Raw genomic sequence first — 17083 nt, 5'->3', positions numbered from 1 at the left:
AATAGAAATATGGTGAGATATGGTGAAATATGGTGATGAATTCGTTTGCCTTCGTAAAACTGTAGAGAGCGCTATCGAACGAATACCATACTTGGTTCAAAGGTCACCAAACATTGGACGTCACTGGAGTGATGGTGAACGCAGCGCAGGTACCAGGTTGAACGCAAACGAAGTGCAACGCGTCCGTGACGTACGGTATTTGGACGTGTACTAAGGTTTCTGGTACACAAGAAAAGCATCAGTACAAAATTTAAGTTGGCAACTGTCAAACAACCTTGTAATCCAATCGCACAGCAAGTGTGTACACTAGCAAGTCGATCAAAACACCAGCCGCAGGGGCCTGTCACTTTCTACTTGTTTCAGATTCATATTTGGCAGCAGTATAATAACACCTTCCATGGACAAGGGACGGCATCCAAAATAGTGCGTGTTTGAATCTACATCGGAAAAATCAGATTGCGATTCGGCTGTGTTGCTAAAGTACCGACTACTCTTCCGGGATTCCAGCAATGTCGTCGTACTCAGTTGTCGAGTATTTTGCTGAACACGAAGGCTACAGATGTGGATATTGTGGCTCCAAGGATTCCAATTATTCCCACGGTGAGCGTGTACAGTACAGCTTTAAGATGTTATCCTTCAAACTAAATAAATTTAATTTGATCAAAACTAAAAAGTGCATGTTCACAAGTATTTGTATAGTTCGCACATCTTCACAAATGCTCTGGCAGGTAAGTACAGGTATTCTATGCTATGGTTCAGTACTCCTGCCACTCCCTGGCTGCTTGTATGGGCCAGGGAGCGGCAGGGCTACCGAACCGCAGCAAAGGCATGTAAGGCATTTGGTAGAACTTTAAAGGAGCAAAAAAGTCTTGCCACAGTCCCTCTGGATAGAGGGACTGTGGTCTTGCTAACTTCATGGTGCAGGTTACGGTACTTTGTGAGTTGCATCTCTCTTTATGTATTCAAAGAGATATTCTAATGAAAGCAATATCAGGAAGTATATCAAGGAAGTATTGCTGTTTTGAACAGCATTAATTGAATGCCAATTAAATCTCATATTACATGAATGTTTATTTTATTCTTGTTTACTTTATCGCATTGTGTTGATGCAGGTTTTATGGACGGAAGGCTTTTGGTCTCCCAAATTTGTTTTGAAAATTTTGTTACTGATTTCCTTGTATTCTTATAAAGGAATGTGGGCCCATCAGCTGACGTGTCAAGATTATCAAGATTTGATCGATAGAGGCTGGAGAAGGTAACCCAGTTTATGTTATCTTGATTACCTATCAATAGTAGTAGTGATAAATTTACCCTCCAAGTATACATATAATATTTTGACATGCTTATTTTCAGGGTACCATATTATTATTATATTTAAGGATAATAGTTTTTTTCAGTTTGTTATAATATTCTAACAAAATGAAAAAATCTACTGGTGCAAAGCATTTTCAATTTCTGTGCATGAGGTACTTTTAAACAAAATGTCAGCATTTATTGAAGTCACGGATAGAAAAATTAAGACTTAAAAAGCTGAGCGATGAAAATGCCCACCAAATACAAACTCAGATTGTTTTGTTGTAATTCAAAATTACAAAGCTAATCCTTGCAGTGTATCATGTTGTATTTGCTAAAACTTTGGCTGAAATTTCAATAGTTCCTAAGTAGTGTAACATTCAAAGATTCATTGCCAAACTTTTAATAGTGCTCAAACAGCTTAGGGCTGACAATGCATGGAGAAATTGTAACAGATTTAATGGACTTGACATTCAGCAGCTGATTTGACAGGTATTTGCATAGAGTTTGTTGGCCGGTGTTAATGTTTACCCTATGCAAGGTGCAGGTACAATTGTCCTGTCATTTCAACCATGGCAACATGACTTTCTGACATTACAAAATAGGGTACCTCATATTGCCACATACCTAGATGATAAATATTTTCAGACAGGATTGTAACAGCAAATTTCACTGAAAACATTTTTTCTTGAAAAAAGTCAGAAAAAAGTCACTTGAGTGAGAGAATCCTGTTGCTTGAAAATTGCAAAATACAAAATTTCCAAAGTTGTATTCCTCAAAGCATGTTGAAATACCCACTATTAAATAACCATCGCACTGTATGTGTAAAGTGCACCGTTATTATTGCATTTTAATTCTAGTCCAGGCCAGAATTCACACGTCAGCAATAAAACTGCAGCCTAAAAATGCACAGGTTTGAGTTGACAAGCTGAATACTGTGTATCTCAACATGCTTTGATTAGAACAAGAAATTGCAGTGACATTAAAAACAAAAATACTGAAAAAATCATCAAAAATTACAACTACTAGCCTTTACCAGAAGTTTGATTGCCAAATAACTTTGTTTTCCTTGAGTAGGCTGTTAAACTTGCAAGACATCTAAACACTAGAGAAATTTTTGGAAATTCTTTGGTTCAGTCTAATAACAACATAAAATTGTTCTTGAGCCAGAGAGATCAATTAGTACCAGTAACAGACAGTAACAATTCAGTGTTCATTTGTGCTCATGATAAGCAAAGTCTTTCACTGGTTTATCTCTTTTTACTCAACTGATAATAGGATGAAAATAATTCTTTGGGTGGTGAACTCTAAAAATTTTGTCTTCAGATGGCTAGATTTCTCTGCAAAGTTTTAAAATACTGTATAAACAAATTCGTTCTTTTACAGAAGTGGCAAGTATGTATACAAACCAACAATGGACAAAATGTGTTGTCCATCGTATACAATAAAATGTGAAGCTTTGAACTTCAAGCTTTCCAAATCACAGAAGAAACTGCTTAAAAAGGTCACCAAGTACTTGACAGTTAAAGACTCTGAAATTGAGAAAACATCTCAGGCTGATGATGAGGTCGAAGGTCACACACGCCCTGCAAGAGATGAAGCTGGAGCAAGTCACGGGAGACAGGAGGGTGAGAAACAGAAGGAGGGAAAAAATGCAACATCTGGAAAAACAACAACGCCAGGTAACACTTTCCTTAACTGATAGGTTTACATGAATTTACTATGTGGTTTAAAGAAGTAGTAGTGTTCCTCCTGAACAAAGTTACAATCGCTTGACTTTCATTTTGATATTCCTGTTTCCTGTTTGAGTCAATTACTTGTAATTCTGGTGACTGAACCGTATACATATAAGTTGTTACATCTTTGTTATCACCAACTTGTCAGTTTCAGACATGTATACATTGTAATGACAGTAAATGGTAATGATGATTATTTTAGTGAAAAATTTCTGGTGTATACCAACAGATTTGTAAATACATTTTAATATCTGGTGTATACCAACAGATTTGTAAATACATTTTAATATCTGGTGTATACCAACAGATTTGTAAATACATTTTAATATCTGGTGTATACCAATAGATTATTAAATTCATTTTATTTTCTGGTGTATACCAACAGATTTGTAAATTCATTTTAATTTCTGGTGTATATCAACAAATTCGTAAATACATTTTATTTTCTTGTTTACACCAACAGATTAGTAATTATTGAAGTGTTTGACAATCAATCATATATTCCATCACTAGAATATAGCCAAACAAAATGTCCCAAAGACAGTGATGTTTTTCCCTTTAAAGTAAAGCTCTTTTGTAAATGCACTTTCTTTGACTTGGCTCTTTGCATTTATCTGATGTTTATAGCATGCACAAATACAAGAATCTTTAAAAAATGAATTTCTTCTGGTCACAGTTATATTCTGTTATTGTGAAGGGTGTCCTCACAAATGGTATGTATCTCACAAGTGTTATGTAATCAGATTAAAGCAATGAAATTGTAACAGAGAAATAAGTATGGTTCTATCGCATTTCAGAAACTAACTTTATTTTATATTTATTTTGCAGGAGCTGGTGCTGATCCTAGCAAACCCAAGTGTAAGAAAGCAAAGCTGGTGAGAATGGAAAAGAAAATGAAAAAATTAGAAACACAGTCTGAGGCACAAGCAGTTGATGGTTCCAAATCAAAACAACAGAATGCTGAAAAATCACTTGAAGATCTACTGCAACATGTTGAGCCTGGCAGCAACCCTGTACATAATTTAGAGGTAGGTTTGGTCATTGGACGTAACCTGTTCATCACTTAAGTATTGCAGTCTAGTGTAGTTACATGTACCGAGTTCTGCGGTCTAGTTAGCTAGTTCTGAAGTCAAGTTAGCCAGTCCTGCATTTTAGTCTGGTAGTCCTGAGTCTAGTTATCTGGTTCTAAAGTCTGATTTGCTTGTCCTGCAGTCTAGAATGCTACTCCTACAGTCTAGTTTGCTTGTCCTGTCGTCTAGAATGCTACTCCTACAGTCTAGTTTGCTTGTCCTGTAGTCTAGAATGCTACTCCACAGTCTAGTTTGCTTGTCCTGTAGTCTAGAATGCTACTCCTACAGTCTAGTTTGCTTGTCCTGTAGTCTAGAATGCTACTCCTACAGTCTAGTTTGCTTGTCCTGTAGTCTAGAGTGCAAGTCCTGCAGTCTAGGGTGCATGTCCTGCAGTCTAGTTTGCTTGTCCTACTGTCTAGAATGCTACTCCTACAGTCTAGTTTGCCTGTCCTACAGTCTAGAATGCTACTCCTACAGTCTAGTTTGCCTGTCCCACAGTCTAGTTTGCTTGTCCTGTAGTCTAGAGTGCAAGTCCTGCAGTCTAGTTTGCTACTCCTGCAGTCTAGTTTGCCTGTCCTACAGTCTAGAATGCTACTCCTACAGTCTAGTTTGCTTGTCCTGCAGTCTAGAGTGCAAGTCCTGCAGTCTAGTTTGCTTGTCCTACAGTCTAGTTTGCTTGTCCTGCAGTCTAGAGTGCAAGTCCTGCAGTCTAGTTTGCTTGTCCTACAGTCTAGTTTGCTTGTCCTGCAGTCTAGAGTGCAAGTCCTGTAGTCTAGAGTGCATGTCCTGCAGTCTAGTTTGCTTGTCCTACAGTCTAGTTTGCTTGTCCTACAGTCTAGTTTGCTTGTCCTGCAGTCTAGTTTGCTAGTCCTGCAGTCTAGTTTGCTTGTCCTGCAGTCTAGTTTGCTAGTCCTGCAGTCCAGTTTGCTTTTCCTGTAGTCTAGAGTGCAAGTCATGCAGTCTAGGGTGCATGTCCTGCAGTCTAGTTTGCTTGTCCTGCAGTCTAGAATGCTACTCCTGCAGTCTAGTTTGCTTGTCCTGCAGTCTAGAGTGCAAGTCCTGCAGTCTAGTTTGCTTGTCCTGCAGTCTAGTTTGCTTGTCCTGCAGTCTAGTTTGCTTGTCCTGCAGTCTAGTTTGCTTGTCCTGCAGTCTAGTTTGCTTGTCCTGCAGTCTAGTTTGCTTGTCCTGCAGTCTAGTTTGCTTGTCCTGCAGTCTAGAGTGCAAGTCCTGCAGTCTAGTTTGCTTGTCCTGCAGTCTAGAGTGCAAGTCCTGCAGTCTAGTTACCTAATTAGTGCTGCAGTCAGACCACTGGTACTGGATTTGCACATCTGTGATTGACTTCAAGTTAAACTCCTACAGACTCGAAAACATTTCCTTCAAATGGTATGCTTTGCCATACTGATATACACTTGATAAAAAATAAATATTTTTTGTCAATTTCTACTGACATATGTATAGAACAGTAATGAACTGACTTATCATGCTGTTACTGCTGATTTAATGCTTTCTCACAAACACTTAAAAGATTCTGTGTCATCTTAGGTTAAGCTTGTACGATCTTCTCCTCGAAGTGCAGAATTCCAAAGAACGTTTCAACAAGCCTATGAAGTCTATGCTAAGTACCAAACAACAATACATAAAGACCCACCCACAAAGTGTACTCAAAAACAGGTAGATCACTTCATCAAAATGCTGTGACAGAGCAGACAGAAAGCAACAGAGATCATATCAGCTTATAATTTGCATAAACTATGCATACATCTGCATAAAATTAGCATGGTTATTAATTTGCATAAACTCATCCATATGCAAGCAAGCATGGCCATTTATTTTGCTCAGTCTGCACAGTGTCTTGAATTTTGCAGTATTCATGATAATGATCTCTGTTCTTTCTCTCTTCTCCTTATATGTGAACTTTTCAAGATAAAACTAGTAAGATCCACTCCAAAAAGCCAACAATTTAAAGAGACTTTTAAAGAGTCGGCAAAACTGTTCGCCAAGTATCAAATGGCAATTCACAAGGATCCCCCAGAAGAATGTACAGTAGATCAGGTTAGTTTTCAATACAGCGAGAGAAATTTATAAAATATTCTTTGAAATATCTTGTAGTGTCCACAAAATTGTTGATATCACAGAACAAACTGCACTGCCATCCTGAGTTGGCTTATGGTAAAAGAGTCATATGTAAAATCCGTATGAAAAATATCTCTAATTCAGCTACTTTGACAGAACCATGATCTTTCCTATTGTTTGGCAGTGTCTATTCAAATTGAGGATCAACCCATACAGGGTTTATGCCTTTGGAAGTTGAGGACTGCTATCTCCCTAGAAGTTGTTGTTGTATTTCAATGACTCCTATATGTATCATGGCACATAGTAATCGTGTACATGTTTTTCAGTACACACGGTTTTTGGTGGATTCTCCCCTGGAAGAGGAAAATTCGGATGATGGCCCGGATTGTGGGTACGGATCATTCCACCAACAGTACTGGTTAGATGGTAAACTCATAGCTGTGGGGGTCGTTGACATCCTTCCCAACTGTCTGTCATCAGTGTACTTATTCTATGATCCAGATTACAATTTTCTATCACCAGGGACATATTCTGCTTTGCAGTAAGTAGTCATTGTGTTGGCTTAGATTTGTCAAATTTTCAGCCAAACAAAGATTTGCCATGTGGGAATGAGATTCCAAAGGTTTGCCCTCTGACACACAAAATCTTAGAACTTTTCAAATGACTAGATAATTATCATGACCCGTATATTGCTATCATTTTGGTGATTTGGTGGTATGCTGTGCCTAAAATTCAACACATATAGTGAAAAAAACACTGAATTATTGATTATTATAGAATTATTGATTTACAGTGAGTTACATAGCAAGAAGTACAGGATTCAGTTAATATGCTTGGACTTGACAGTGTTTACAGACATAGCGCCATAAGTACCAGGATGTAAGGTCATTCAGGGGTCGAAGGAAAATGCCAAATTTTGAAATTTTTAGATTTGTGCATCATCGTATCACATTTTATGTGAAAATTGTGCTTCTGTCAATGCAGTAGCACATACATTAGTAGAATATCATTCTACTGTGAAAGGCACACTGATGAATGTACAAGATATGGTAACTGTCAAAATTATCAACTGTAATATTTGAAGTCTCAACGATGTCATGTAACATCCAGCCACCTTTAATCTTACAGAGAGATTGGATTCACAAGAGAACTTCACCAATCAGCACCAGCTTTGCAATATTACTACATGGGTTTCTACATACACAGCTGTCCTAAAATGAAGTACAAGGTCAGTGAAGTACAGCAGTATTTCTATTTCTGTACACTTTTAATTTACTTTCCTGCCAATTTGAATACCAAACCTATAGACTTGCCAGATACCTACCACCTTATTTGACATACCTACCTTGCAATCGCTTACTTTCTACCTATTACCTGTGTATTTACATGCCACCCTATTCGACCATTTATATTATTCATATTTGACTTCCCATTTTACTTTAATACCAACAAAGTTACAAGTCCTTCATACATGTTTACTTGCAATCATCCATACTCCCCCCTAGCACAGCTCCTTTATCTTGAAACTGCTGATCTGACTGGTTGATGGTCATCATTTACAACAACTTAAGGAGTCTGAAACTAGAAAACTTGTGTAGTAGCTGATTGACTGTTTGAAAATTATTCAATGAAAAAAATGAGTGTTAGTCAACCAATTGGCTGCAAACTTGCGAGATGCTGCACATTGGCAATCACAGAGGGAACCATAACCAAATGAACCACAAGTCCATAAAGCCAACCAACCATATCAAGTCAAATAACTAGTCACACATGACCAAACAACATGGTCATATTCTATTCTCAGATAAGCAGGTCACATGTTTGTGGCTAGCCTGGCATGAAACAATCTATTTACCTACACACACTATACTGAAGTTATCACAAACACAGGGAGTTACACAACACAACTTTCCTCATACACCAAGCCTACAAAGCACATAGTTTGCCATCATTGACGTGTTTCCCTCCAGACATCTTTAGCATTTTCAGTAATGCTGGTATTGCTGTTCTTGTTGATGGGAACTCATTGTTCTTGCCTGTGAAAAAACAGAACAACAGAACAACAGAACAAGATCTGCTCATTTTTATTCCACCATTATTCAAATAATAATCTACGTTTCCATAGATAAATTGACATTTTAATGAGTTTTGTCGACATATAACTTTTGCAGTTGCCATGAATTATACATTAATAAAGATACAGTGTTTTTAGCTAATTTTTCCCCACTTTGTAATATTAATTTGTTTGTCTTTTACAGGGTAACTACCATCCGTCGTATTTACTCTGTCCAGAGGCTTACACTTGGGTACCAATCGACAAATGTCAACCAAAACTTGATGCCAGCAACTATGCAAGACTTGAAGAGACTGACAAAGGTAAATACAGTAATTTAATTTGTGCACATTGTAGAAAGAGCGATTTTAATATTCTGTAGTGCTGGAGTGTCAAATTAAAAAAAAAAGCAGACATCTTTAGCGGTAACTTTAATCTCATGCACATTCCATTAGCTGGAACTTGTGATGTATAATTACATTAAGGTAGTATGCGCCTCGAAAGTGAAAAGCTTAAACTTTTGATCAAACTTTCCTAAATGAAGCATTCAACCATTCTCTTACCAAATCAAAAATAAAAATCAGGGATCACCGTGTAAATTTGTTACGAGAAATTACCCAAGATTTCCTGATATTTGAAATTCAAAATGAACTGTATGGTGAAAAATAAAATTTTCGGTTTTCAAAAAACTAAGACAGTGAAAAGTTTCCTTACGCCAAGGGCTTTAAAATGAGCCCCCACAAGTGGTAAATCAGAACAGAATTGATAGAACTTGACCGTCTAAATATCTGTTCCCGAGGCACGTTTTGCCTTAATTTGGTTCTGTTAATGTTCTGAATGAAAATATTATGAAATATTGCGTCCATTGTCCCTTTAGAGACAGAGCAGGTAAAAGTTGTGAAACAATATTTGGCATCAGTCAGAAATATGTACGAATTAGCAAATGCTTGCTCTCACAAACAGTAGACACAAGTGTATAGTACAGTAATGTTTTATTCCCACTTATTATTCAAGTTCATTGTTCAGTCTTAAGAAGGTCTTCCAAGGCAAAAACACCAAAATTATGGACTGTAAAGAGTAGATGAGATACCAGTCTGCACGATAACCCGGCTTTTGAAGTGTGGCCGGTACCAGCGATTTGATTGGGTGTTTGTAGGGTGATTGGCATGTGTGACATTATGTTAGAAACCATTTTCTTTAATGGGTGGGTTCAATCGCTAGGGTAAAAATAAAAATTAATTTTTTTCATCATATGAAGATATTTTACAATAATTTGATATTGTTCGTAATTTATTCAATTAAAATAATTATTTTCTTGATGATTTGAAGACGTTGACAACCTCAGTATGCACGAGTTCTATGACACTTAAATTTCCCACCCTCCGCATAAATGGTTGACACTTCGACGAGAGTTGATCGCTGTCGATGCTACAACATCAAAACATTTATATAATAGAACAAGAAACTCACATGATTCTTAAAGTTACTGATCAAATTTAAAGCTAATGATGTTTCTAGAGTAGAAATAAAGATAGGTACAAACCGTACAAAAATGGCTTTGTTTGAACGAACCTACATTGAAAGGTCTAAATGTAGCGATCACATGAACATCCCGACCGGTCCAACTACCCGTCGACTGCCGTACTGTCAAGATTCGATGTTTAAAACACCAAAGAGCTGCTGTTTAGCCCCTGCTGATGTGTAGCAGCCCCGAAAGAGTACTACCACATTTATAGAAAGCTACAAAATATGCGTCTGTTTTTACTCACAATTACTGAATCCTGTCTCAAAACTGTCATCCATATAATTTCCTGACGGGCAGTGTCACTGAGTGTGTGGATACGGATACGATCATCGTTGCATGGACATACCACAGATGATCGTTGACACTCGCTGGAAAAACGACGGCTGGGACTATTATTTTGTTTGGTTTTACAGAGTGTAATGGGCACAGGTACAGAGATATCGACTGATTACAGATATTGGAAGGTAAATTGCCTGTAGGGCAGTGACGGGCAGCAGTATGACCCTTTGATCGAACGTACACTTGCAACACTGCCTGCGATCGCAGACCAGCTGTGAGATCGACAGAAATTTTAGTTGTTGGGATTTTTTCAACAAATACGGGCTACCACAAGTTTACCTCTGAATGCAGTTGTAATTAGCAACCTCTATTACATTACATTAATACAGAAAATGTGCTCATACGCCGACGAGTTATTCCGTATTGTGCAAGTTTTGTGCATTTCGAGTGGCTCGCCGGTGAAGCTATGAATGAGCACGCACGAGTGAGTAATACACGACAGCTCATTATGCATGACCTCATTATGTCTAGCCTCTAAACCAATAGGCGCAGCTTTGAGATGTCATGTGATACTATTCATGAGCATTTGTTTACAACATATGCGATTTTCCCGCCACATCATTAGCCTGTGTTTTCTTGATTATCTACGCCTATTTTACCTTATTAAGGCATAGCTGATGAGTCATACTTTGAGGGCAATAATAATCAGCTAAGCTGCATTCAAGAAAGTGGAAAGGGATTGGCTAGTACCGCGCTTCGCGCCCTTACGACTGGGATTTGACATGTGTCAATCAATGGTTTTCACTGCAAGTTCCTCGAAATCGTGTCAATCAGAGCAATTACCGACGAGGGGCAAGCCCCGATGAGTAACATGAAGTTGTATGTTGCCAGGAGCAAACCATTGCCGATTGGAGAGGTTTGCATTAGTCTGACGGTACTTAAGGTGGAACATAATCGGCTTGAAAATTTTAGGGTTTTTCATTGTTTCGCTCAAAAGTTAACTGTGCTGAGGACACATTTTAATGAACCAGAGAAACGATTAATCATTTTTAAACAATTAGTAATACCTAAAGGCCTTATTTTTCATACTAAATTGTCTACATGATTTTTAGACCAAAAATTACAAAGTTTCAAAGAGAGGTCCTGTCAACCCCATAGAAAATGTACCCTCCATTTCTTCGTGCAGTGAGGTCACCAGCCGAGCGGGCGGGACTTTAGCACCCGTTTACCGTACTGTGGAAGCTATGCAAAAAGTGACACTTGCAGCCTTTTTCAAGCAGCGTCGTGCTCAACAGCAGGATTATGCCACAAAATTGACAAAATTTTCGTATTTTGCCCTATATTCACACACGTGAATTCGCTCCATTTCTGCCAACGATCGCGTGTCTAGTGACCCAGATGACTTTATTTTACGTTTACATTGACAATGGGGTACGTTTAATCGGCATAGTTTGGCGATTGTCTCTTTAGACCAAAAATTACAAGTTTTGAAAGTTGAGTTCGTTCAAAATCAAGTAATTTTAGCTACCCAATTGAAAATTGATAAAATTATATTTTAAAATATGTATATTGCCAAAAATTTGTCGACAATATTCTTCAGACCTATAGCCGACACTTACCATCTCAAAAACAGTGAAAATATACCTTAGTTTATGAGAAAACCGCGTCTTTATTTTGGCGATATTGCTGGCTTTTGTTTACTTTCAATGACGCCACTGAAAGACGCCATTCTTGCCTATATTACCCGTCATGCAATGGTACCGAAAAGCCCGGTCGTCGTGCAGACTGTACCTTTTATAATCTCAAAATTATCACCTTTCCCTTGTGAAGATATCCAATACCATCAGTTTGTAATTACTGGTATCTCACCTTGTATGTACCTACCAGCCATATTTTCCCCAAGACAAATATTGTGACAGCTTCCCAAAGCAAACACTTTCACAATAATTCCAGAAATAGAGTTATCACAGTTTACAATAAAAAATGATACAATGTAGCAGGAAAACAATTGTCATTGCTGTTATCACAGTTGACAATAAAAGTTGATACAATGTAGCGAGATATAGATTGTCACAGTGTATCATTGAACACAATCCTATTGAAGATGAATATAGCAAAGACAGACAAAGACTACTGTGTGGTTCAGATCATCGAACAGTTTGAATGTAGGGCTTGAGTTAGTTGTAGGATGACTCAAAAGAATCAATGCAGACTGGCTGTGTTAGACCAGAGTTGAGTACAGTAACTTTAGTCAGGGCACAGGGGTGGGGGAGGGGTTTTGAGGAGGGGGAAATGTCTAGCATATTTTTGTCAAGTGATGATCCAGTATGCAGACATGTTTGTGCCAGCTTTGGTCTGAGTTGATGCCCTCACAGTTGACTTTGGGACAAATCCTCACTTTTGTCGCACTATGCAAATCATGCCAGTCAAGGCACTGATTTCAAATGATTGAGTGTGAATAGGGACCAAGTGTGTTCCCAAAAGCCAGTCCTGGTCAGGTCCTAGTTAAATTGTATGCATGTGAGCAATGTCTCAATATGGTTCTTCTGTCCCCTTCGCAGCGGATGAACCTGTTGACATCAACGAAATCATGGTGTTACATCAGCGCCAAGCTATGCCGTACATGATATACAAGGTGTTGTCAAAAAGCCGCAGTGATACAGAGGAAGTGAAAGAATATGCACAGTTTGTCGGCAAGAAGTGCGGAAGAAGTTTACTTTTGTACAGAGCATAAGTCTTATTGATTGTAAAATATTCCTGTACAGAATATTAAACTCATCATTTCCAGTAATATTTACTGAAAAGTTTCTTGGAGTGCACTTTTCTGCATAAATTACAGCACTGTAATCGTAAGGGAGTATGCACCTCAGAACTACAACTTACTCACATTTTCCCTTGGGAAATTTAAACCATTCCCTTTAGCTATCAGGGCTCGAAATTGACAACAGTGACACTAAGAAAGTTTGGTGACCTATCATTGTATGACAACCAGTTTCTTTCTCAGAGTTGCATTCCAATTTTGATAGTCGTCATGGCAATGACCACAATTTTCTCAGCAGGGCTAAAAACAGACCATGGGCTTTCTGTAGTAGGGAGGAGTTTGTGATTGATACATTTTGATCAAAATGCAATGAGAATACTTTTTCATTGGCCATCATTTTCTGTGCCTGTCATCCAAGTACATCAGTTGAGATATTGAAACTTTGTTGCAAAGTTCCATCACAAGGTCGTCTTTGTAATTTGCAAAACAAAGTCATAGTCTGGCCTTACTGTGTCCAGCTGGGTTTGACTGCATTTAGCTCGTCCAAAAGTGAAAGACCGGACATGGCACGCCAAGTACTGACTGAATTTCATGTCCCAGGCTTTGGTAGTCCATGTGGGCTACCATTTCATGGACTTTGGTAGCCCCAGGGAAAAGTTGGTAGTGGATGTGGGGTTACCGCTAATTTCGAGCCCAGACTATTAAGGATAAAAATCAAAGGGCTCTTAGCAAATTTTGGAAGAATAGAAACAAATTACCGAAAAATTTAGAAATATTTAAAATAGAATAATAAGTGACATTGCCACTGTTAATTCTATAGGGCAAAGTTCTGTATTCATTTCGTTCTATTCTAATTTTCAATATTCACATAAACAAGGTGATGAAATTTTCATTTTTTCTGTGAACTTCAAACTGTGAGTAAACACAAGTTGCAGAACAGGAACAGATTATTAAAAAAAATCGAGAGTCCAAATCTCCGTCTCTGAGGTGCATTCTACCAAAATCAACCAGCCAGGTTGTTCCACAGTCTTTTGTTATCATACATTTCTTTTTTACATGCCATGAACCAGTGGGAGTGATATTTGTAACAGACTAGACACGGTAACTGAACAAATATTCAGGACGATGTGCAAACTTGAGAAGTAGTCTTCTTGCTAGCAGAACAAAGTCCTCCAGAAAAAAGAAATTTTTCATTCATTCAATCAAGTTGTACCAAGCATTTTTCAATGTTAGAATCAGCGAAAAGATACCTGAAAGGCATAACCTTGTAACAATGTTTTTTTATGTGTGGAACACTATATTTTGTACTGTTTGTTCATACATATCATTTCTGAACATAACATATACAGATTGTGTAAGTTTTTTAAATATGTTGATTGAGACCATTAATCGGGAGTTGACCACCAATTCTTTTGTCGGGACTGGTAACTTTGCAAACCGAACAATCCGGTGAATAGAGTAGCAATGATGTAATGAGGCATTAACAGAAGATCACATGACTAGATCACATGACTAGATCACATGACTAGATGTACACATAGAGATGCAACATGAATTGTAAAGTCTTGTTTCTTCTCTGAATACCTTCAGGTGATATTGGATGGATGTCTCTTTTAATGTATGTACTTTTCAAATATTTCACATAGTTATGAATATTGGTACTAGTAGCGATCATTACTGCAAGAAAGTTGCTTGTGGCTGGTGAAGCCTCGCTCACAATCCCCCCATGGAATACCACATAAAGACTACCGGTACTGGGTCAAGAAGCTAGTATCGTCAAACCCACATACTGTGTGGAATCAAGAGGACTAGGCCATCAAACCATTTGATTTGTGTGAAAATTACTTCAAAACTGGTTGTTTGCAATGCCCACACTCCCTCCATTACATAGAGCAGGTAGTTTGGACTTCCAGATGTTTCTGTTTGGGTCTGGCTCCACTTTGCACCCTGTCCAAATGTAATTTTCATGGTATCTGGGGTCACCAAGGATCAGGGTTCAGAAGGTTAATATTGGCAGTATCAATGCAATTCTCATTTGCCTTTGTCAAATAGAGGTATTATATCTTTCACACATTTTTTCAATAATTACAAGAGCAAAGGAAAATATGAAGTTTACGTTTAAGTAAATATCAATGTGTAGATGTTAAGTGAGACGATGTAGTGATACAGTGAAATTTTTAAATAACTTTCAAATTATTGCTGTAAAAATTTTTGTTTCATGTACTTGTATATTTTCGACAAAGATGATGGGTTGTACCTGTGTTACCTATGATAATTACTGAAATGCATGTTTGATTTGTATCCATTCTCTAAAACATGGATTCACCCCTGTTGTGTTATGTAGCCAACCATTTGTAGCACTTTTGTTCCTGTTTGTGTGATACTATTGCCTCTATGCTGGACCTTAGACAACAAAGTTGTCCAAGGCTAGACTGTGAGGGCGCTTTGTCCCCTGGGATTACTGGTATCCTACAAGCATTGGTCATAGATCTACAGAAGGGAATTCAGTGATGAAGTAGTATACTTCAGTGATTAGTTCATGGAAAATTAAAAATTCGTCTTCACATAAAAATGGTTTCTTTTTCAAAAAGGAAAACAAGTATGAAATATTTTGTCTATGCAATCTGAGGCATTGTGTTACATTTGTGGCAATTCTGCAGTTCATATTGTTTGTTGTAATATTTTTGACTATGAATGTTCGATCTATACGTCATGTGATGTACCTTTCTTTGCTGTTTTGATGCAAATGTATTTTAATATGCTAATCATAGTACAATGTATTGTCAAATGGAGAGCCGTTAGCTTGAGCTTAGGATTGGATTTGTACACTTGCAGAAAATCTCCGGTTTAGTCTTTTTACTTTCTAATTTCTAAGCTTAGACTTAATTTTATTGAACTTTGCATCTGACATAATGAGTTCTACCATGATATAAGCAATATCAACAACTGTGTTTAAGATAGATTGCGCCTGGGGCACAGATACTTGAACTCTGTAACTTACACAATGCAGTTTTGGTCTATCTCTTGTGGGGGCTCATTATGTAGCTTGAAGAGCAAACAAGTTTTTGCCAGCTTATTTTTCGAAAAGCGAAAAATTATTTTGCCCTAGAAAGTTAAAGACCGGGATGGTAGCCATTTCTAATTTCAAGTGTTGATAAATATTTGGTAATTTGTTTGTATAGTACCCAAGTTTGCATGGTAAACCCTGGTTTCAATTTTTGATTTCAAAAGGGAATGATTTAAGTTTCCTTGAGGAAAAGTTTGGCAAAAGTTTAAGTCTTTTAATTTTGAGGCATGACAACCTTAAAGTGGGTGTTTCAGATCATTTGGAAATGAGTGTATATTCTGTTGTATAGTTCAAGCAGAAAACAAGTCACCAACTTCTGTGTAATGTGGCCCATCACCAAAGAAAAAACTTAATCCAATCCTCACTAAACATCGAAGTTTTCATGTTTAGGTGAGAAACAAGTACCATTAACATTCAAAGTTCTGACTCGAACAAACTTAGCATGTTGTAAACAGTGTTAAATCAGAAGATAGTTTTCCTACATTGAGATTGCCAGTACTCTAGCATGTCGTGAGATCTCTTGGTCTGTTGGAAAATTTCTGATAATGTTAGTACTGTTTGCATGACAAAAGTATGTGGTTTGCCATACTGAATTTTTTGGCAATACTCAGAATGCTGGTATGATCTTCATCATCGGTAGTGTAACTTACAAGCTGCAGGGAGTACACTTGCTGTATATCAGTTTACTGTAACATCCATATCTGTGCTCATGGAGGATAAAAGTTCTAAGCTAACGAATGTGTTTCAGTTTGTATGGCCATGCAAAACTATTGATGCATTTCATACATTCTCTGGAAAAAAGTCACCGTACTTTGGTGGATTTATTGCCATGGAAACACTTCAAGATCTGCGTTGTTTTAGTATTCTGTGAAACCATTTTGGTGTATTTATGGTGTTTGTAACTTCTAAGAGATGTAAATTATCTGGCAACACAATTAAATCATTAACTCAAGAAGTGCCTCCCAGCTTCAACTGAATTGATTGATTCCTCACGTTCTTTGACAAGCAGGCATCCATCACGTTTGGTGTTCTGCCATCCTTGTTTGCATGCCGAGATGATTTCTGCAAGATCAGTTTACAGTTTACAGAGATGCTTTGCTGCATCTCGAAAAAAATAACACTTTCTCCAAAGCTTTTCCCTTTCCTGACTTCATTGATATCAATCACAGCATCAATTTTACTTTGCCAGATTTGGTGACTAGTAACTCACAGCGCCCTCTAGTGTC

At 37.7% G+C, this 17083-nt stretch overlaps 1 protein-coding gene across 2 annotated transcripts; it reads left to right on the top strand.

Moving 5' to 3' along the window:
- Nucleotides 1-127: 127 nt before the first annotated feature.
- LOC139142834 (arginyl-tRNA--protein transferase 1-like) lies at nt 128-16812 on the top strand. 2 transcript variants are annotated; one of them, XM_070713000.1, is made up of 9 exons: nt 128-600; nt 1192-1255; nt 2680-2975; nt 3858-4057; nt 5642-5770; nt 6499-6713; nt 7301-7400; nt 8431-8548; nt 12591-16812. In XM_070713000.1, the coding sequence occupies exons 1-9, from the start codon at nt 510-512 to the stop codon at nt 12761-12763; spliced, it is 1386 nt and encodes a 461-aa protein (XP_070569101.1). In that variant the 5' UTR covers nt 128-509; the 3' UTR covers nt 12764-16812. The 2 variants fall into 2 exon arrangements, with proteins under 2 accessions (XP_070569101.1, XP_070569102.1); XM_070713001.1 differs by lacking the exon at nt 5642-5770 and adding an exon at nt 6023-6151 and having other exon boundaries at nt 138-600.
- The last annotated feature ends 271 nt before the right edge of the window (nt 16813-17083 follow it).

Source organism: Ptychodera flava, chromosome 10 (genome assembly GCF_041260155.1).
Source record: "Ptychodera flava strain L36383 chromosome 10, AS_Pfla_20210202, whole genome shotgun sequence".
Taxonomy (NCBI): domain Eukaryota; kingdom Metazoa; phylum Hemichordata; class Enteropneusta; family Ptychoderidae; genus Ptychodera; species Ptychodera flava.
The sequence above is the reverse complement of the archived record's forward strand: the minus strand, read 5'-3'. Positions and strand labels throughout refer to the sequence as shown.

Excerpts from the sequence above, each read along its gene's own strand:
- LOC139142834 (XM_070713000.1), top strand. The coding sequence starts at position 510 with ATGTCGTCGTACTCAGTTGTCGAGTATTTTGCTGAACACGAAGGCTAC. Across the intron at positions 5,771-6,498 it reads CAAAGTGTACTCAAAAACAG|TACACACGGTTTTTGGTGGA; the intron begins GTAGATCACTTC and ends CATGTTTTTCAG. Across the intron at positions 6,714-7,300 it reads GGGACATATTCTGCTTTGCA|AGAGATTGGATTCACAAGAG; the intron begins GTAAGTAGTCAT and ends TTAATCTTACAG.